This window comes from Dipteris shenzhenensis, chromosome 16 (genome assembly GCF_047967505.1).
Source record: "Dipteris shenzhenensis isolate YYH24624 ecotype China chromosome 16, Dip_SZ_1.0, whole genome shotgun sequence".
In the NCBI taxonomy this organism is placed as follows: domain Eukaryota; kingdom Viridiplantae; phylum Streptophyta; class Polypodiopsida; order Gleicheniales; family Dipteridaceae; genus Dipteris; species Dipteris shenzhenensis.
The window spans coordinates 17,993,422-18,016,318 of NC_141611.1; the positions used below are offsets into that span (position 1 = coordinate 17,993,422).

A 22,897-nucleotide genomic window follows, 5' to 3' on the forward strand; every position below is an offset into this window, starting at 1 on the left:
GTTTAGGCATGTTTAGTGGGACAATACTTGCACTTGATTGAGCAACAAATGCAGACATCCTATGTTCAAGGCTAACATCGCCAAAAGCCTTGATAGTAGCCTTGAAAACAGTGCCTGCAGATTTGATTTTTCAGGAATCATCACAAATTAGCAAAGGTTCGTGACAAATTAGCAAAGATTTTCCATGGTGTTTTCTAAGGACATGGAGTTCTAGAGAGAGAAAAAGGTCAATGATGTATAGTATTATAGAAATAGACAAAGACTAAGACCTATGTATGAAGTATAGTATAGAAACAACTATGTATTATAGAACCAACTATAGTATTATTATGTATAGTATTAGTAAGACATGAAAACTTGTTCTTATTGTTTGATGATTTGCTGTGTGCACAAGGAACTATGCAACAATCCTTGTGACGAATCGCACCTTCTGCTCTCCTTGGCCTCGTAACTCCGCCACAAATCGCATCGCCATCTCTTTGCACACAAATTGCGCATCATCTCGCCTCAAATTTAATCCAACCTCCTGCTCCCCAAGAACTTGATTCATCGGTTTTCCTGTGCATTTTCGAAAACAAGGGTTCGCAGAATGCGCGATTGCAGCAAATCGTCGCCCGGTTGATTGAAGCTCGATCTGATTTAGAGATTTTTCTATCAGAGATTTTTGAGCATCTGGAGAGAGAGAGAGAGAGACTTTTGAGTTTTCTATCAGAGATTTTTGAGTCTCTGGAGGGAAAGAGAGAGAGAGAGAGAGAGAGAGAGAGAGAGAGAGACCCACTGTCGATGGCTCTCTTGCGTCCTGCGGCTGCCATTACCCTCGCTCTATTCCTCTTTCATGTCGCCTGCTGGGAATTTTGCACCTGCGACGACACCTCTTATGATGATGACTCTGTTCCTAGACGGCCTGGGTGTGAGAACGACTTTCAACTGGTAAAAGTTCTGCAATTTGCATTGAATGATCGCTGGAGGGCGTCTTGTCTTGGTCGATGTTTTTGCTGCATCGTTATCACCCAAGGCACCGTAAAAATTGCCAAATGCATCGCGTCATATAGATGAAGTGACCCAAGATGCGTCATTGGAACTTGGAACGAAGTTCAATGATCGTGATGGGTGTTTTCCTACTCTTTTGCCTTTTTATTTTTGTCACATTGTCTAAGTACATGAGTTCTCAGGTCAAGGCTCGGCACTGGATAGATGGGAAGCTAGCGGGAGAACTTGTGGGATTAAGCGCTAGGTTTGGTGGTATTTTACCTGTCGATGAAAACAAGGCGACAACTGTACCATTGGCTTTAGCAATTCCCCTGGATAGCTGCTCAAATTTTTCCACTCAGGTTCTTGTTAGCTTCGTGATATGTGTATTGAAGCCCACTCGTAATCATGCCAACATTCATTCGCTACTCCAGGGGTTTGAATTATTGGCGTTGGCTTTCAGCTGACAGGATTTGCTACGTTGGCTACACGAAGAAATTGCACTTTTACTGAAAAAGCGCGGGTGGCACAAGCAGCTGGATCTTCAGTACTGCTCGTCATAAACGATGAAGAAGGTCATACTTACACGTGGAGTAACTTCTGTTTCGTTCTTGGCTTCTTCCATCAATCAGGATTGTTATGTTTGTGGCAGGACCCTTCCTTACCCGTTGCAATGTTAAGGCGCTTACAATGGATTGTATTTCATCATTGCAGAACTTTACAAGATGGTCTGCTCAGATTCAGGCAATTTTACAGACATCAAAATACCATCGGTTCTATTGCCCAAATCTGCAGGACAAAGTCTCCTAGCTGCTCTAGTATCTGGAGCAACAGGTTTACACCTCTCTAAATATGTGGAACTTTGCGTTGTGGCTAAGAAGATGAGTTTAAAAACTAGGATGGACAATGAATGGGAATACATGAAGAAAGAACAGAGCTTATCACTGGAATCTGAAACTGATGAGAGGAACACAAATGTGTCATCTCTCAAGGAGTTTTTTGGCGTTGACATCTTCCAAAGGTGGTATGAGTAATGAGTAGAGCCAAAACAATTGCAAATAATGCAGACTGGTAATGGTCAGTAGTATTTGAAAGACACCTGACCTGACTCTGCAAAATTGTCTCCATACAACAGAGTTACAAGCCACTAGCTGTCCTGAGTTTTAGAGGAGCAGTCAATCCTCACCGGCTCTCAAAACAAAACAAAATCCACGAAGCCCACGGGGCAAGCTAGCTTCAGTTTGACGTGTCCCCAACTATGTGTCCAAGTTTTAGAACATGTCTAGCCTTTGTCATGGCTGAGTCTGCCCTTCACCTCCGGAGTGCCAACAGAAACTCGGTACGAAGACTTTGGATAAACGGAATGCTCAAGAATGGTGTGTGGATTTGTATGTGTGAGAGCATATTTTTATACTATGGTCTACACCCACTATTGAGTGCTGATGACGTCAATGGGGATGTCATAGTAGCTAGTCCCTGCTATGCGTGATCGAGTTTATGGTTTTCAACCTTATGAATGACTATCATGAGATTGAAACTGCACTATGTTGTGTTTTTAAGGGATGAGTTTGGGAATGTTCTGGATTCATCTAGGTATAAGGTTGTAGTCTAAGAATAACTTATAGCCTTTGACCTGCCCACTGTCCTTACATTGCCCTCTTTAGCATAACGCATAACTGTCAGAGATAGTAGGGCTTGCTTGCTCTAGCCAAACCCCGGCAACATAATGATAACCCTTGGATCATACTTAACAATGTGACACAAGTGGATCTGGGACACAGATCTGAAGAAGTACACAGCCAAGTAGACAGCCAAAACCGTGAATATATCATGCTCCAAAATATGGACTGATCTCTACAAAAGGGACCCGGCCAGATGGCTGATAAGTATGCAGCCTAGATGCTGCTTGACACGTCCTCCCAGGCTCGTGGAATCTAAGACCTGCAGACAAACACAGAAACAATCATAGAAACAACAAAGATGGGTGCAGGCTAGCTCACAACCCAACCATGATGTCCGTAGGCATAAGACTTGAGAACTGGGACGTCCCCTCCTAGCCACGAGCTTAACTAATCCCAACCAGCCTGGTGTTTGATACCACTAGGTGGCGCCCGAGGGCCTCGGATCATCTGTAGGGTCTTGGGCTACGCTAGGAAGCAGGTGCGGGTCCGCGACACGATTTAGGATCCAGATCAGCAAGGAAGAGCTAAGCTTGCTCTGACTTGCGCCACCGAAAACTGAACCTTGGGCTCCTTTCATAGGCTCGAGCCCAGTGCAACTAAAAATAGCAAAAATCCCAATTCTAACCCCAATTCATCTGTGTCCTTCCAACTTAAGCCTCCCCAGGCTTCTTGTGCTAGTCATGTATGCCTTAAGCACACATCGAATACAGTCCATGCACATGACACTCCTCCATACAATTACGAAACCTTACTGTCACTCACTCACTCTCTCTCTCTCTCTAAGAATTACACTTGAAGAAACACGCTCTAAGACATGCCCACACATACTACAAATCGACATTGGGTAGATTTTGAGAGTGATAGCATAGGTGCTGAATACAATGGCCAAGCTATGCAAATCGACCTTAGGTCGATTTGATGATCACTATCCCACACACATACCCCCCCCCCCCCCCCTCTCTCTCTCTCTCTCTCTCTCTCTCTCTCTCTCTCTCTCTCTCAGAGTTACATAGACGAAGAAACACATTCTAAGACATACCCACACATACTACAAATCGACTTTGGGTTAGCATAGGTTGTTGAATAGAATGGCTAAGCTTTACAAATCCACCTCAGGTAGATTCGATGATCACTCAAACATACTACAAGTCGATTCTAGGATGAATTGAGCAGAGATAGAATAGGGTGTTGCCAAGCTTTGCAAATCGACCTTACGTCGATTTAAAGATGAATCACACGCACATACAAACACATTCTAAGAATTATACACCAAAGAAACACATTCCAACACACACTACAAATGAACCTTGGTTCGATTTGAGAAGTGATGGCATAGGTTGTTGAACACAATGGCCAAGCTTTGCAAATCCACCTTAGGTCAATTTGATGATTGCACACACACACACACGCACGCACGCACATACACACACACATTTGAAGAATTGCACACATATGATTGGTCAATTGTAAAACAGGAGGGAGAAGATGTAAACCTAAAATTTAAGGTAGTTCATGGCTTAATGATTTCCTCCACGATTAAGCTAACTTGAGGGGGGGCCAAATCATTAAATGAAAATTAACATATGATGAACATAAAAATGTTTGCTCCCCCTCGCTGATCCCTGTAGAGCGTCTCAGACACCAAGCTCCTCGTCTCCCTCGTTGGTTGTATCTCTCTGGCCTCCTTTCCCCTGGCTCTCCCCATTTCTGGCCTCTCCTCCCCTTTCTCTCTCCTGGCAATAGAGCCCTCTTTGGTCTCTCTTGGCTGGCTCCTCCCCCTCCCCTCCGGCCGTGCTGCTCTCCTCCGCTCCAGCCTTGTTACTCTCCTCTGCTACCTTGTCTCATCCTCTCCTTCCTTCTACGTAGCCTCCCTCTCCTTTCTGGTGCCTATCATTTGCCAAGAGCCCTGCTGATCTCCTGTTGGTGTGCCGTAATTGAAGGCTTCTGTGGCTTCTGAGACCTGCATTGGCCTATCCCAGACACGATCTGTCCGTGCAGACTGACCAATGTATGCGCTGGCTGACTTGCCAGCTCAGCCGACCTGATCAGGCTCTTTAGAAGTCCCCAGGCAGCAAGCCCCTGGTCGGATTCTTTTTCAGAATGTGCAGCAGAAACGAGACGAAAACTGAGAGCAAACATGCACTGGAGATGCAAGAGAGAGAAGTACTGAAACTCTGCTTTATACATTCTGAAAGGCAATTCAACAGTGGTGCTATATATAGACTGGAGGAGTGGGGGCTGTATGAACAATCTCGACTGGCCCACTACCCTGCTGGTCGATTGGTTGGAGGCCACATGCAACCCTACACCTAGCAAAAATAGGGGGAAAAACAAGGAGAGACTATCCTCTCGCAGGCAGACACACCCACAATCACAGGCCCTCACTAGTGCATGGTAAGAAATTTGAAAATACGCATGCCCAACCATGAAATTGATGCCTGATCCCCATCAAACTTTGAAAGCATAAGGGTTTTTATCTTGTTGAAGCTATGTAAAGTATCATGCCTATCAGACACACATAGATATGCTAGAAGCACTCATGCATGATGCATATTTAAGAATTGTGAAAATACGCCTGCCCAACCATGCAAATGATATCCTATCAACTCAAAAATTTGCAAGGATAAGGGTATTATTGGTATTAAGACTTATATAAAGTATCATATCCATCAAACCCACACACATATGCTAGAAGCACACCGATGCATATTTTTAACACTCATCCACGTTGCATGGTAAGAATTGTGGAAATACACATTCCCGGCCATGAAAAAGATACATGATCCACATAAAACTTTTGCAAGAAAAATTCTATTACTTTCATCTCTCTATAGTATGGTATAGACAGGAGATGAACACACACCCTCTCTGAGCTCTTGGATGTGGAACCAACCTAGTGATCTGGAGTGCTGATAAAGCATCTGCTGAGGTAGAGGCTTCGTGAAGAGGTCCACTGGATTGTGAACAAAAAACTAGCAAGATGTTAGCATCCAAAATCTTTTCTCGTACAAAGTCATACTTCCGAACAATAGCTATACAGTCATGGTTGTCGCACTGGATGACCGAGGGTTCCTTCTCCAGAAACCCTATCTTGCCAAGTATCCTTCTCATTCTCACAAGCAGCACCAAAAGTTGGAAGACAAGGCATCAGTTGGCTGCTTCTTGGTGCTCCAAGAAATCGCTACCCAGCCAAGGGGAAAGCCGTATTCTGAAGTGGATCTCCTTGTGTTTGGATCTCCTCCGGAGCAACCACGGAGACTAGCTCAGTCCTTCGATCCCCCTACAATGTCATATTAGAGTGTAAAATCCTTTGTGCCATGTAGATACCACAAGATCGGCAATCCTTATTCCAATGAGTCTTCAAAGGTGTCTGCATAAATGAGCTTAGCAGTCCCACTAGAAAGCTGAAGTCCAATCTGGTGTTCGGCGACCGACAAGCTTCTGATATAAAGAGGCATCAGCCTGCTCACAAGGATCAGGTTTAGTAAGGTCCATTGAAGACGTAATAGGCTTGCAATTCTCCATCTCAAAGGCCTCCTGCAAGTCATGAACAATTTTTTGTCTAGAGAAAAGAACTTCTATCAGTGCTTAGAAAAATCGGCCATACAAGTCAGCTGACCTTGGGAAACAACAATAGAAAAACTGGCTGAAAGAAAACCAGTCTGTTCCAGATGTTGGGGTAAAGGCACTATGGCCACCCAAGTACAGTTAGTACACTTAGTACTTTATTTGTTAAGTACACTAAGTAGTGTTGTAACCTTATCCTTTCATATAAAAGGTTAACTGTGTGCTAGGGGAGGTACACACATACGTTTTATCCCCACACTTCTTGTGTCTTATCCTGCTTGTGTGTGTCGGTGTGCTCCCACTCTCCCCTTCCACAACTGGTATCAGAGCCACTCTTCCTATCGACGCCTATCCAGCAGCTGCCTATTCGTGTGGGTGCCCAAACGTGGGTCTTACCAGCAGCCAGCATCAGAGCCATCGTTAGGCAGTCAGCAGCACTGCCATCGCTAGGCAGTGGCGACAGCAGCGGCAGCCTGCAGACAGCGCCGTCAGCAGCGCCTTCAGCTGCTAGCTGCCAGCGCTAGCAACCTTCGAGGCTGTTCGTCGCCAGCGCCAAGGCCACCGACGACGCCAGGGCCAAGGCCATCGACGACGCCAAGGCCAAGGCCACCAGCGACGCCACCGGCGCCACCAGCAGCAAGCCAGGCGACGCCAGCCAGGGCCAAGGCCACCAGCGACGCCAGCGGTGCCACCAGCAGCAAGCCAAGCGGCGCCAGCAAATCCGCCATCAGCGCCACAAGTGGCCACAGGGCTTACACTTGCACTGAGGCTTAGCTTATGCCGCAAACAGTGTCGAGACAGGTCTTATCACTTGGCCAGTGATTGTACACAGTGTTGGCACTATGTATGCATTGGTCAGATCTGTGTAGACACATGCAGCATATGCTATTGGATGCAAGTCAATGGACGTGCAGTCACATGCCTTGTGAGCAATAGCAGATTGATGCCATTTACTGTGTTAATGCACGGAATGTGCTGTCAATTCAAGGGGCTTTTGATGCTATTGTGCGTGGGACAAATGCTGTAATTTGTTGCTGAAAGTACATTCACATTTGTTACAGATTTGGTCAATTTTGACCAAGTTTGACTTTAGTCAAATTTGGGGCTTTTGACATTGTTATGCATATCAGTGTTGGGGGAAACACCTAGATGCTTTATGTGATCAGTGGAGCTTTGGGAAAGCGGTGTATGCACTAAAATCTTCAAAATTGGCTTCTAGTCAAGGGGCTTTTGCCTCATTCAAGTTCTAAACTGTGTAACACAGTTATAGAGGCAAGAGAAAGTCAAATTCTGACAGTTTTGGACAGTTATACAGTCAATTTCTGTTGCTGTACTAGAAAGTACAGTCGGGTACTGTCCGGAGTCAATTTTTGGACTGTAAACAGTCATTTTACTGAAGTTTAAAGTGCATAAAACAGTGCTGTTTTCACTGTTACAGCAGGGACATACATTGTGTCAAATCAAGGTACTGCTGTACTGTACTACAGAGCATCAATTAATGCATTAAGTATTGCTTTTCTGGATCTGCAGCCGGCAGGAAACAGACAGTATTTACTGTTAAGTGGGGTTGAGTGCTACTACTGTGGCAAAAAGGGACATACCAAAAAGCAGTGCTTTAAACTGAAAAATGATAAGAGAGACAAAGCCAAAAACACTGATGCGTCAGATGCAAAAGCAATTGTACCAGTAAGCAATGGCAAGAGCAGTGTGAAGATTGAAGAGCTTCATTCTACACACGGTTATGACAGTGAGGGAGAGGTTCTATTTCTCTCCACTTTGGATGCTCATTCTCTCCATGCAGGAGATTTTGCAGACATGCACTCTTGGATCATTGACTCAGGTGCCTCATTCCATGTTACACCTTACAAAGAATTGTTTGTAAGATATGCAGCAGGCAGTAATGGAGTCGTTTTTCTAGGGGATAATCATGCATGCAGTATTGTTGGTGTTGGAGATGTCAGGCTTGTATTTGCTGATGGTACTCAGCTTATGCTTCACAATGTTAGGCATGTACCCGAAGTCAAGAAAAATCTGATTTCTACTGGCATGTTGGATGACGAAGGTTTTGTGACCAGCTTTGGTCATGGTTTCTGGAAGGTCACCAAAGGTGCCCTGGTTGTTGCCAGAGGCTCTAAGGTTGACACAATGTATACTCTTCATGCTAAAGTATGTAATCATGCTGATATTCATGCCACCGAGCTGCCGAATATTTCTATGTGGCATAGCCGGATGGGACATATGAGCATAAGTGGAATGGAGCAATTGGCTTGCCTTGGCTACTTACCGTCTCTTAAATTTTCTGATTTAAAGTTTTGTGAGCACTGCATATATGGTAGACAGTTATAGTGTCCTCATAAAAGGAGATTGGGACATAAAGATGCTCAACTTGAGCTTGTGCATACAGACGTGTGTGAGATGCCTAGTCCTTCACTTGGAGGTGCACGGTACTTTGTCACATTTATAGATGATTCCACAAGGAAGGTGTGGGTGTATCCTCTTCGATTGAAGAGTGATGTCTTTCCAGTGTTCCAGAAATGGCTTGCTATGGTTGAGAACCAAACAGGCAGAACACTGAAGGCTTTGCGGTCAGATAACGGTGGGGAGTATATGTCTAATGCATTCAATGCATTTTGTGATGCTAGAGGTATTAAAAGAGAACTCACTGCTCCTTACAGTCCAGCGCAAAATGGCACTGCAGAGCGTATGAATAGAACCATGCAGGAAAAGTCTCGCTCTATGATGTCACATGCTGCTTTACCTCATGGATTTTGGGCTGAAGCTGTAAAAACAGCAGTACACCTCATCAATAGGTCACCAAATAAAAGACTAGATGGCAGAGTGCCAGAGGAGCTTTGGACAGGAAAACCTCCTTCCTATAAGCACTTGAGGGTCTTTGGCTGCACGGCGTACGTGCATATACGCAGAGAAGATCGCAGCAAGCTTGATCCTAAGTCTCTTAAATGCATTTTTCTTGGATATGGTGACAGTGGTGAGATGGGTTACCGCCTATGGGATCCTGTGAATAAGAAGCTAATACGCAGCAATGATGTCTTATTTGATGAGTCATGTATGTTTAAGGCAGCAGATAAGCCTTCTGATGCTTCAGAGGTTGACATTGATGACTCAGGACATCCTGTACAATTCAGGCAGGCTGCAAATCAGCCACAACAGCAGCGTAATCAGCCAATGCATGATGCTGCAGCAGGTCCAAATGGACAGCCCGCAGTGGCGGAAGATGTACTACGGGACATGCCACCTTTGGAAGACCTCCCAGGCATAATTCTGCAGCCTGATCTACTAGAACAGCAACCTGTTTTAGGTGAGCAGCAAGTTGGACAGCAAGACCAATGGGTCCGAAGGTCCACTCGACAAATGAAACCACCAGACAGATTTGTTCCAGGAGCAGATTTTATTATGCTTATAGATTGTGGAGAACCTTTCTGCTACAAGGAAGCCGTGCAAATGCATGATAAAAGGCTATGGGAACTAGCCATGAAGTCTGAAATGGACAGTCTCCATAAAAATGGTACTTGAGAATTGGTGCAGTTGCCTAAGGGCATGAAAGTACTGCCATGCAAGTGGGTGTATAGATTGAAAGTCACACTTGGAGCTAAGCCAAGGTATAAAGCCAGGTTGGTTGCCAAGGGCTTTAAGCAGGAGTATGGTGTCGATTTTGATGAGATCTTTTCTCCAGTGGTTAAGATGACCACACTCAGGATTGTACTTGCTTTGGTTGCATGTGAGAATTTGGAATTATGCCAAATGGATGTGAAGACAGCCTTTCTTCACGGTGATCTTCATGAGGAGATCTACATGCAGCAGCCAGAAGGATTTGCAGTCAAGGGCAAGGAGTCACTTGTATGCAAGCTTAAAAAGAGCCTTTACGGGCTGAAACAGGCACCAAGGGAATGGTATAAGAAATTTGATACCTTCATGAAGTCCCAAGGTTTCAGGAGAAGTGATGACGATCACTGCTTATATACCAAAAGGGCTGCAAATGGCAGCTTAATCATTCTCATTTTATATGTGGATGACATGCTTATTGCTGGTAGAGCTCGTAAGGAGCTTGATGACCTTAAGAAAAGATTGCATAAGGCCTTTGATATGAAGGACCTTGGTGATGCAAATCACATACTGGGAATGCGGAGACGGAGAGACAGGGGACAGCGTTTGTTGTATTTGTCTCAGACCGAATATATTGGCAAAGTATTGCACAGGTTTCATATGGAGGGGGGGAAGACCCTTAGTTCTCCATTGCCTTCGTATGTGAAACTCAGTGCAATGGACAGCCCACACTCAGATGCTGATAGGGCTGAAATGGCCAAGATTCCGTATGCTTCAGCTTGTGGCAGTCTCATGTATGCCATGGTTGCTACCAGACCTGATATTGCGTTTGCAGTGGGAGTGGTTAGCAGGTATATGGCAAATCCAGGCAAGAAGCATTGGAATGCAGTGAAAGGTATCATGAGATACCTGAAGGGCACACAGGAAAAGTGCATATGCTTTGGCAAGCGAGATGCAAAGGTGCATGGTTATGTGGATTCAGATTTTGCTGGTCATCCCGATAACCGGAAGTCTACTACCGGTTATGTTTATACATTCACTGGAGGTGCAGTGTCATGGATGTCAAGGATGCAGCAGTGCATAGCCTTGTCTACCACGGAAGCTGAATATATTGCAGCCACAGAGGCATGCAAGGAGGCCTTATGGTTATCTCGGCTAGTGGGAGATTTAGGCATTACAGGTGATATTCCATTGTTGCATTGTGACAGTCAGAGTGCTATTCAGTTGGCACACAATCCTGTCTTTCATGCAAAGACAAAGCACATTGATGTGAAGTATCACTTCATCAGGGAGGTGATAGATGATAAGCTGATTCAGCTTGTCAAGATTCACACAGATGATAATCCAGCAGATCTGTTGACAAAAGGCTTGCCTGCAGAGCGGTTTGCACATTGCCGACAGTTGATGGGTATAGGTTGAGCCTCATTTATTTTTTACTTGAGGGCATATTGCCTTTAAGTGGGAGGTTGTTGGGGTAAAGGCACTATGGCCACCCAAGTACAGTTAGTACACTTAGTACTTTATTTGTTAAGTACACTAAGTACACCGTACTTAGTGTTGTAACCTTATCCTTTCATATAAAAGGTTAACTGTGTGCTAGGGGAGGTACACACATACGTTTTATCCCCACACTTCTTGTGTCTTATCCTGCTTGTGTGTGTCGGTGTGCTCCCACTCTCCCCTTCCACACCAGAGAACACAGCTCATTGCGTAGGGAATCTCTTGAATGGGGGGAGGACTACACAGCCAGTGAATCCCTTGCATTGTGCATGCAGACCAAGTCTTGCAAAAGCATTCTTGCCTTTCGGTGGTCGCTCTAGAATCCGATGTCCCGTGCTCCCAAGTGGTGCGCAGGGTGTAGATGATGTCCTGCTAGATTGTGACTAGAGTGGCTGGGGGTGGGACCTAGGGCTCGCCCATCACTAGGCTGCAGCAGCAAGCAACTCAGATGTTCCACGCCGTAATGCTCGCCACCATCTCTGACCTGTCCCTCCCTTTGGGATCAAGCAAATCCAGCCCTAGCTCAAGGACTGAGGAAGTTAGCATGAGTCGAAGATCTAACAAGCTAATCACAGTAGAGTAAGAATAAGCTCCCAAAAACTCCGGATGAAGGCTGGGGTCAAACAACCCTCTTCAGGGCACCTCTGAGGAGGGAGGGCCTCCCAAAGCTCCTTATCAATGAATTGTGCCTCTAATTCCTTGCTCAAACTTAGCGGGACTATTGTTGGGACTTGGTCCCAGGCTGCTTCTTGAGCTACAAGAATTGAGGGAGATGACTCCTCGGAATGGAACAACTGTCAATAGAAATCTATGGTGGTCTCTCCTGCAGGTCCGTGTACATCTGCCCCCGTGCATCTTGTAACCGCAGAAACTACGTCGCCATTGAACGTGGCTCAACAAACTGAAAGAACTGTCTGGTCATTCTATCTCCATGCTATACCCATTTGGCTCTGGAGGAGTGGTACAAGAACTCGGCTCGTTGGACCTTCGTGGCTTGGAGGCCGATCCTTGCGCTCTCACAACAGTTGCTGAGCCAGTGGGAGCCTGGATCCTGCCCTTCGAGTCTCTCGATGGATGCAAGGTCCCGTCTCAATGCTCTCTTTCACTCCTGCAAAGCGAGTCTCCGTCTAAGGGATTTGGATTGGAGCTCCTCACTGCTCATCTTTATTGCATCTACCACCTATGAAGCCCTTCCATCCCTGGGTCCCCCCTCTGGCTGCTGCCAAATCTCGGCTACTACCTGCTATACTTCCTCTAGAAGCAGATCGTCTCAGATGTGAACCCCCTTCTAGGGGAGCCGACGACGGGGCTGCTCTAGGTGAAGCACAATGAAAGTGAACTGTCATCGTAGTTCCTACTAGAATGCACATGGAGTCCCCTCTGTGTGGTGCTCAATCCCCAACGTAAAACCTGTTGAGGCACTCCAACAAGCCGTCATGTCTCCTTTGTTCGAAAGAAAAAAGGAGGCTGCCGAGGGTGTCTATTGAACTCCACCTCTCTCCACGGGTCTCTACCATTGACCGCGAAGATGAACTGCCCCAAGTACTCCTTTCTCGGCTCTGTAGGCATCTCAGAGAAAGAAGGACTTCCGTGCTTGTCCTTTGCGAACTCTAGGTTGTTCCAAGAGTCAACATTTGGGAGGCACTCTGTCAACCGTCTCCAAAAACTAGGGCAATGCTATCTGGAGGCAGGTGCACACACGTTCAGAACCCTTATCTTGGACTCCCCCACAAGGAGGCTCATCCAAACCATTCGTCTTGCATTAAGCTCACCCTAATCAAAGACCTCTGGGGCCAGTGCCTGGAAAGCTGAGATGCAGACTCCTCTAGTCCGACCTACTGTGGGGGACCACACCTCTGGGTCTCTACCCGGAAGCAGAGGTCGACATCGACTAGGGTGGAATCTATCGAAGCCGTATGCTTGCTTGAGAAGCACTTTCCCTCGAGCATTATGAAAACTCAAGTGCACTTGCTTGTGCACATAGTTGATGAGGTGGTCATTGCAGATACCATTCATAGTCGGTGGATGTTTTTTCTCGAGTGGTTTATGAAAACTTTGAAGGTACTTGTAAGGCAAAGAGCAAGACCGGAAGCAAGCATGGCAAAGGGATGGCTTGTCCAAGAATCATTAGTATATATCACGGAGTTTCTTGCATCCACGGATCCCAATATGCCACAAGCTTGGCATAACAAGAATGACGATCGCATCATTGGCGAGGTTCCCCAAGGAAAAGGGATTGAAAGAAAGATGAGCGAAGAGCAAATGGAGAAATTCAATAAGTTTTGTATCCTCAATAGCAAGGAGATGTAGAAGTGGATTGAAAGATATGAAGCGGCCAAAGCAGAAAGAATAGTTGCAAGTAAGAGATTCAAAGTAATGTGCAGGCGATTGCAACCATATCCACGGGATCTCACCCTTCTCCCCACTCACATGTCACTTGATTGGCTATAAAATACAGTGCATTATGGTCATATGGACAACATTTTTGCGTGGAATGCATGATTCAAAGAGAGTCACATATGATTGTGGAGTCATGGCTAACTTCACACAAGATAGCCGAGCAAGTGCTTCAAATACCAATCTTCTCTCCTCGCAGTTGGATTACTGTGGGACCATACGCGAAATGTATGAAATTGATTTCAGACGATTTAGTATTTTCATTCTTGATGTGAAATGGTTCCAAACTATTTACAACGGTCCCCATGCGACAGTGAGGAAAGACAGTAGCCGTTTCTTTGCAATAGACTCCACCAAACTTTGGACCAATGAAAGTGATACTTTTGTTCTTCTCGAGCATTGTGAGTAGGTGCATACTAATGATTTAATTAATCAAAGCTTTCGTTTTTAAAGATCCATTGGTACATGTACTTAAGCATAATTTCATATATATAATTGAAGGCATTTGGCACCCATCTTCAATATAGGTGGTTTTTCATCCGGATCGTTCTGATCCAAGATGGTGGTACGTGATCCAAATTGCACCACAAAGTAAGCAAATTTTTGAAGATAGAGACGTGGATATGGAGATGCCACTACCAATTCCGGATTCAATTGATCCAGATGTATCTAGGGAAAGAAGACAAAGATCACAATGGTAGACATGGAAGTGTCTGCAAGGTACTATGGTGAGGGTGGTGGTGGAGGCACTGACCCCCCCCCTGTGTTGGATTGCTCACTGGTGCTCATGGTGTCCTTACCGAATCTTGTCTAGACCATAAACGATGGGGCTGTCCCTGACTGAATTGAACCTCTTGACATCTGGAAACGAACTTTCCTCTCACACCGCAAGGTGTAAAGACCTACGGGTGAAGACGGGAGTTGGCCCAATGCGCAATGAAGTAAGGGAGGGAGCGGCTAATGGAGTATGGTAGTCCGGGGTAGTAACAAAATATCCCCAAAAAAAATGATAAACCTCTGTCTCAGGAAAGAATCTGAAGCTCTGATACCAATATAGTGGAAGATAAACTATCCCCACTCTCTCTCCTACTCAATACTAACTGCAACTGCAAAATGATGCACTCAATACACAACGTGATGCTGTGGATGTGAGTGAGAGAATTAGAGGGAGAGAATGTAGTGGACCTTCGAAGACGAAAATAGATACAACTGAACAATGAATGCCCAAAGGGCTGAATACAACTGTATGAAGGGGCTGAAACCCTCATTGCAAAACTGGAAGACTAGACTACCTAGAGGAGTTGAATCCTCACTAGGTCCCTGAAGAAGAGGCTATGGCTACCCTGCTCGTTTGCTGCGGGGAGGCTTGACTCTGCTGCTTTGAAGGCTTGAAGGCCTGAGGAGTGGATGAAGAATGAGGGCCAAAGGTTGCCCTTTTATAGGCTGATAGGTCAGCTTGGCCGACTTGGTCAACACCGGCCGTTGACCTTGGTTGGCTGGTCAACTCCGACTGTTGACCAAGTCGGAGGGAAGTCAACACATTGATTTTAGGTCAAAAGGTTGGCTCTACGTTTTTTGACCTGCGATGACGTGGTGATGACTGTCTGTTAACTGTGTGCTAATTGCTGATCGCGCAGGGCTGCTTGAATGGCTGTATGGACGCCTACGTGGCGATTGAGTTGGCTGCCTGCGCTAGCACTAGCTAGCATGGCCACGGGCGTGTGGATGCCCGTGACAATCGACTTGTGGCCGTGCTTCAGCTGTCTACCAACTCGGCCTCATAGTAGAGAGACCGGGTGTAGGCTTGGCAGTGGCGATGATCCATTTGGCGCCAAAGGTGCAGCTGGCACGCCCGACTTATTGAGTGCGTCGATAAGTTGGGGTGGATGTATCCTTCACGATGCAATGGACACGGAAGGTTGGCATAGAGCCTATCATGCCCTTGTTACATCGACACACACATACATAATCCTCTCCTTCCAAGCTCCATTTGAAGTCACATAAGTCCAAGACCATGGTGCAGGCTCCCACACATAGACGAGCCCTATTCTCTCTCTCTCTCTCTCTCTCTCTCTCTCTCTCTCCCCTCTTGCTCATGCATTGGTCCATGGTGAGTTGGAACATGCACGGGCTTCATGATCGTGCACGGAGTCAGCCACAGCATCTGATACTTCACCATCTGATACTTCATCAGAAGCTCCGAAGGACAGTGGTAGGATGGGAAATGGATTTTGCAAGCTATGATGTAGATGTAGCAACAACAGTTCGAGGCTCTCTTCACCTGCATGACCCAGCTTCAGGAGATGCGGGAAGATTGTGAGCAGCCCGCCAGAGAGTGTGATAGGCTAGCTCGGGAGGCAAAAGAAGAACGCGATCGGGAGGCTCGGGAAGCAAAAGAAGAACGCGATCAGGAAGCTTGAGAAGCCGAAAGGACAGCTCGGAAAGCCAAGGAAGAACGGGATTGGCATCTTCTCATTTCTCTACTCCGACTAGGGGGGGGAGAAAAGCATAGACTTCAACCTCCAGCCAAGCCTTCCTTTTCGGGGGGGAAGCTCAACTTCACATGGTACGATGGTAAGCAGGAACCCTTAGTGTTGACTTCGTGGCTCAATCAATTCGAAAGCTATTTTCCAGTGATGCTTCTGAAGGAGGATGAGCGGTGCATCCTAGCATCCAGGCACCTCACAGGCGAGGTGGTCACCTAGTGGCTCAAGTGGCAGAAAAACCATTGTGATGCAGATGAGGAGACACCTCTATACAGTTGGACGGAATTCGTGAAAGATCTTTGATCACGGTTCTTGCCACTGCAATGCTTGGACAGGCTCCAGAGTCAGTTCTATGAGCTATGCCAGGGAGACACCGAGACGGTGAATCATTATGCCAATAAGCTCACTCAGGTGTTTATACAGTTGTAGTTGGAGGATAGTCAGAAGCTGAGCAAATTTCTCCATGGCCTGCATACAGACATCGAGTGGTATGTCAGAAGTTTCAGGCCACGCGATTACAAGTGTGCATATTAGCTTGCTCAAAATTTTGAGCTCATGCACAAGGGTCAAGCCCTAGAAAGGATAACTCTTTGACCAATAATTAAAATAAATGAAGAACCTTTTGACTACGGTCAAATAAGGGGTCAACTTTGTATTTTGACTTGGAGTATTTACAACTTGGTGACATCCCCTTGGCTTCTAATCAGTTAATCTCAATTGACAAGCCTCTTTGTAAATATCAAAAACTTGTGGATAATCAGACAACATGTCTTCATCCATCCACTTGGCATCCAATGCTGAGTAATTCTTGAACTTGACAAGGTACTTGTAAAATACGTTGCCTTGGCATCCCTTGCATACCATATGATACACAATCTACTCTGGCTGAAGGATCCCCTTCCATTCATCCACTGCTGGTGGATCTTCCATTTTAGGTCCTGTAGGCTTCCAGCCCTTGATATTTCTTTAGAAGACTCATGTGAAAGGCATTGTGAATCTTCCAATGCTCGAGCAACTTCAATCTGTATGCTACCTCATTTATTTCAGTTGTATCCCGAAAGGGGCTTTTGTACCCAGTAGACAGCTGGGCATACACTTTCTCTTTGCCCTTAAGCTTGTGGAGCCTGGCTTTCTCAAACTTTTAAAGTACCCAATCCCCTCGTTTGAGATCTAGCTGTCTTCTGTGTTTATCTGCAGATTTCTTATGTTTGTCTTGAGATCTTTCTATTGCTGTCCAGACTTGGCTGAATGTTGTCTAGAGATCTCTGACATACGAATCAGCTGCAAATATCTCATCTTTGGTCCTCAGGATTGGTGGCAGAATCACCTTTCCATATATGATCTCAAATGGGACTTTTCCTGTGGAGCTATGAACTATATTTTTGTATGCAAACTCCACTAAAGAAGATACTTTTCCCAATTTGATTTCTGATCAGCCACATAGCATTTCAAAAGATCAAAGATAGTTGAATCCAAGGCTTGATTAGTAGCTGCAATGCCCCTATGTCCAGCATATGGAGGTGCATGACATTCTTCCAGAATTTTCTGTCTGATGGCTCTAGTAATGCACAGGCAGTCGTCTTTCATTAAGTACCCATCTTGATCGCATATTGACCTCTAAGACTGGCCCTCTTGCACTTGCTGCATTATTTCTTCAAAGTTTGGATCATTGGCATATTGCTCTCTCATCTCTTCAAGGTCCCATGGCTCTGGTAATGCACAGGCAGTCGTCTTTCATTAAGTACCCATCTTTCATCGCATATTGACTTCTAAGACTGGCCACCCTCGCACTTGCTGCATTATTTCTTCAAAGTCTGGATCATTGGCATATTGCTCTCTCATCTCTTCAAGATCCCTATGGTAAGCAACGCTAACATTATTGACCTGAGGTCTTTGAGAGAGGGCATCTGCCACTCTATTCTGAGCTCCCAGTGTATGAACTATTTGAAAATGAAACATGGACAGTAAATTTGCCGACTGCATATGCTTTTCTGAGAGCTTAGCTTGTGTCAAAAAATATTTGACTTTGGTGATCAATTTTAACAGTAAAACCTGCACCCAAGAGATAATGCTTCCATGTGTTTATGGCATGTATTACAGCTAGTAACTCTTTCTCATAGATTCCCATATGCCTTTCCGCATCTTGTAGTCTTCGGCTTCCATAAGCCACTATGTGACCATCCTGATGAAGAGTAGCCCCAACACATTCTCCATATGCATCACAACGCACGTCAAAGGGTTTATACAGATTAGGGACCACAAGAATTAGTTCTGTAGTCAACTTCCCTTTGAGTGTATTAAATGCTGTCTTTTGTGGTACACTCCATATGAAGGCTGCATTTTTCTTGGTCAAATCATGAAGTGGGGCTGCAAGGTCTGCAAAGTTCCTAATAAATCTCCTATAATACGAATAGAGGCCCAAGAAGTTGCATACTTCATTCACAATTTTCAGCTCAGGCCATTCTTGTATGGCTTTTATCTTAGCAGGGTCCACCTTTATCCCGTTCTTGGAAATGATATGCCCTAAGTAGTGAATCTCTTCCAGTCAAAATTCACTCTTTTTGCTATTAGCATAGAGCTGATGATTACACAGCTCTTGAAAGACAATAGCAAGGTGGTCCCTGTGCTCTTCTTCAGACTTTTAATGTCATCAAAGAAGATGCCTTTTAGGACGGAAGATACAATTCATCATTCTGCTAAAGGTAGCAAGGGCAGGACTTGCTGTCCGAAGGGCTAATTCAGCTCCTCTCCTTTGTGTTCCCCTGTACTTCTGATTCAAAAAGAAGGATGGCTCCTTCCGTATGTGCATTGATTCTCGTGCACTAAATAAAATGACTATTAAGAATAGATTCCCTATTCCATGCATAGATGATGTGTTGGATTAGTTAAGTGGAGCTTTAGTATTCAGCAGGATAGATCTAAAAAGTGGCTATCATCAAGTCTGCATACAACCATAGGATGTGCACAAGACCGCATTCCGCACTACATTTGGTTTATATGAGATTTTGATGATGCCATTTGGGTTGACAAAGGTAGCAAGGGCATTTGTCAACCCAAATGGCATCATCAAAATCTCATATAAACCAAATGTAGTGCGGAATGCGGTCTTGTGCACATCCTATGGTTGTATGCAGACTTGATGATAGCCACTTTTTAGATCTATCCTGCTGAATACTAAAGCTCCCTTTAGCAAGGGCATTTGTCAACCCAAATGGCATCATCAAAATCTCATATAAACCAAATGTAGTGCGGAATGCGGTCTTGTGCACATCCTATGGTTGTATGCAGACTTGATGATAGCCACTTTTTATATCTATCCTGCTGAATACTAAAGCTCCACTTAACTAATCCAACACATCATCTATGCATGGAATAGGGAATCTATTCTTAATAGTCATTTTATTTAGTGCACGAGAATCAATGCACATACGGAAGGAGCCATCCTTCTTTTTGAATCAGAAGTACAGGGGAACACAAAGGAGAGGAGCTGAATTAGCCCTTCGGACAGCAAGTCCTGCAACTGGGCCATGATCTCCTCTCTCTGTGTAGCACTAACCCTGTAGGGTGGCCTATTAGGTTGCTCACTCCCTGGCATAAGCTCTATTTGATGGTCCTGTAGTGAAGGGGGAAGGGGCAGATTTGGAGATGGGGAGAGAATAGCAAAAGGAAGGGAGGAGACGAGAGGAGAAGGGGAAGGAGAGAGGAAGAGAGAGAAGGATGAGGGGATAGAGAGGGAGTAGGGAAGAGAGAGAGAGAGAGAGAGTGAGTGAGCATAGGCAGGAAGGAGGAAGGGAGAGTAGATAGGATTAGATGTCACATCAAAAAGGTACCATACAAATCATTAGGGGCTGACTTATATAGTCCCCCCCTTCTTTCTCCTATCTTACCACCAATTTCCCTTCTTTTTCCCACCTAAGAGGAAGAGAGAGAAGGATGAGGGGATAGAGAGGGAGAGATCGAGAGGGAGTAGGGAAGAGAGAGAGAGAGAGAGAGAGAGAGAGAGAGTGAGTGAGCATAGGCAGGAAGGAGGAAGGGAGAGTAGATAGGATTAGATGTCACATCAAAAAGGTACCATACAAATCATTAGGGGCTGACTTATATAGTCCCCCCCTTCTTTCTCCTATCCTACCACCAATTTCCCTTCTTTTTCCCACCTATTTCCCACCTAATTCCCTGCTATTTCCCACCTTCATTACAGCCATCCCTCCCCAAGGAATTCGGCCCTCAAAATTTTATATGTGGGCTGTTAAATAGGTGCAGCAAACAGCAAATAATTATCAGCCCGGTAGGAGTTAAAGGTTCCTGGACAATGCTTTCTGGTTGCCATGAGTTCTCATCCCTGCCAATTGATAAGATACTCGGTGTAGACTTTGTTTTGGAGTACGTGATCCTTTTAACCCATGATGCGCTCCGGAACATAGAGTATGTGGCCCTCCTCATCCATAGGTGGTAGCTCAGGAAGGACTTGGACATGCTGTCCGACATGTGGCTTCAGCAAGGACACATGGAAAACATTATGAATCCTGGAGGTCCTGGGTAGCTCCAACTCATACGCCACCTCGCCAACTTTGCGGATGATCCTGTAGGGACCGTAATACCTGTGAGCAAGCTTCGTGTTGGTGTTACCTTTCAGCGAGGCATAACGGTTCTTATGGAGGTGTAAGTGCACATAATCCCCTTCTTCAAAAGACAGATACCTCCTGTGTTCATCCGCATACTTCTTCTGCTTGGCTTGGGCATCCTACATATTCTTTTTAGCCAATTGCTTCCTGCAATAGCTCAAAGCCGAGCAAAAGCCACCTTAAATTGTGGATTGTCTTGTTACCAGTCTAGTCATTGACATGCCAATAGTGGACAATGAAGTTTCAATTATCACTATTAAAATACAAAAGTAGAGTCTACCCAGTGTGATGTGCATGGTGGGTCAAGAGTCCACATAATTTTGGAAGCTGTTGTCAAGTAGTTGAAGCTTAAAGCCTTGAAGCCTTCTCCTTTTGAGTATTCATGGTAGACCAAAAGATGACCCAAGCATGGGAAACCTTTTACAACATGAAAGTCAGACTCATGATGGCTGAATTGTTGCAAGTTGCTCCGTAAGGGCATCCATACTCTCCAAGTCATTTCTTGCTTGCTGATTTTTCACAGCCATGTCTGCAACTGAAGACCCACCATGCATCCATACATAGCCTCGAACGGGCTCATGCACAATAGAGATGTGCTTGGTACTGTTGTAACAAAATTCAGCAAGTGCCAACCCCTTATCCCAAGACTTCTGTGTGTCATGACAGAAATGCCTCAAATACTCCTCCAGCCATTTGTTCACCCTTTCTGACTGTCCATCCGTCTTAGGGTGGTAAGGAGTGCTAGGTGTAAGAGAAGTACCCAGTGCTGTAAATAACTCTGCCAAAAGTGACCCATAAATTTTGCGTCTCTGTCGCTGACAATCTCCTGAGGGAAGCCATGATGCTTAAAAACACGCTCGATGAACTGCCAAGCAACCTGTGATGCTGATTAACGGGTCGTAGTGGGTATGAATGGGCCTGCTTTGTCATTTTGCCAACCACCACAAAAATGCTATCCCATCCCCGCTCTGTGGAAGGCAACCCTGTGATGAAATCCATAGCAATGTGAGTCCATTTGCCTTCTGAAATAGGTAATGGCTGCAAGAAACCCACGGGTAACCGGCTGTTCACTTAGGATGGAAAGGTCGTTGAAGAAGCTTCAAAAAGGGGGCTTGAATAAGCCAAAATAGGGCTGTGGAGAGCCCTTGAAAGAAGCTGGAAAATTTTGAGGTTTTTTTTTTGGGCGGGGGGGGGGTCCCTATGTCACCTAGTATAGTTAGTATACTAACCTAGGACTCCTAAGACACTTAGGACTCTGAGTTGGTTGAATCTAACCTAACCACCACTTGGACTAACCCTAGTTAGCTTAACCCCTATTAACCTAATCAACCCCAACTAACTAGACCTAACTGACTAACCCAAACCTAACAAAATTCACCTAACCTAACTAAACCTAGCCAAAGTAACCCAACCCACTAACTAGCTAGACCTAACTAACTTAACCAACCAACTAACCCACTACCCCATTGTAGTTCCCAGCAACCTTAGAGGCTAAGGTTTGCAGGGTAGGCAACAGGTGAGGCGGAGGCGACGCATGGTGATTGCCTAGGGCAGACGACGGGATCAAGGGATCAAGGCAGGAACAAGGTGAAGGTTCGACGATGATTGCCCGTACGGCACTGGTGGCAGTGAGGAGTCACGGTGGGGGTTGCTCATGGCAACAGGACGCTGCACCAAGCTTACTGCACAAGGCTTGATTCGAACGGAAACTCACGGCTCACAGGAACTCACGGACGGACGGTGGCGCATCTCTGTCGGCTTGTACTATTTCATCCCATAGGAACTCACGGATGGCTCATAGCTTAGACGGTTGTTGTGGGTATTGATTCGGGTCTGAGGGCTGAGGGCAACAGATTTGAGGTGAACAGCTTGAGGTGAATTGTTGGCCTTCAAGGTCTAGCGTCTGTCTGCTTCATGGAGACTTTGTTTGAGAAAGCTCTTCATTCCAAAAGCCCTCTATTCCTTGCCATCAGCAACACTAGCCATTCCTTGCCAGTCCCATTGCACGTTTTGGCCTGGTTGTCTACCAACACCTCGTGTTGGCTATGTTGTTCACACAGTTGGCGTAACAAGTACTGAGATTCGGAGTGAAGGGGTAAAGGGGTGAAGG

General features: G+C 45.6%; 1 protein-coding gene across 1 annotated transcript in view; it reads left to right on the forward strand.

The window, feature by feature from the left end:
- Nucleotides 1–341: 341 nt before the first annotated feature.
- Nucleotides 342–22,897, forward strand: part of LOC147892637 (signal peptide peptidase-like 2) — a 72,539-nt gene continuing 49,983 nt past the window's right edge. Inside the window, exons 1-4 of the mRNA XM_087387776.1 lie at nucleotides 342–930; nucleotides 1,173–1,331; nucleotides 1,433–1,544; nucleotides 1,684–1,803. Of these exons, the coding sequence (XP_087243902.1) occupies nucleotides 784–930; nucleotides 1,173–1,331; nucleotides 1,433–1,544; nucleotides 1,684–1,803 (538 nt within the window). The 5' untranslated portion in view covers nucleotides 342–783. The remainder of the gene's footprint in view (nucleotides 931–1,172; nucleotides 1,332–1,432; nucleotides 1,545–1,683; nucleotides 1,804–22,897) is intronic.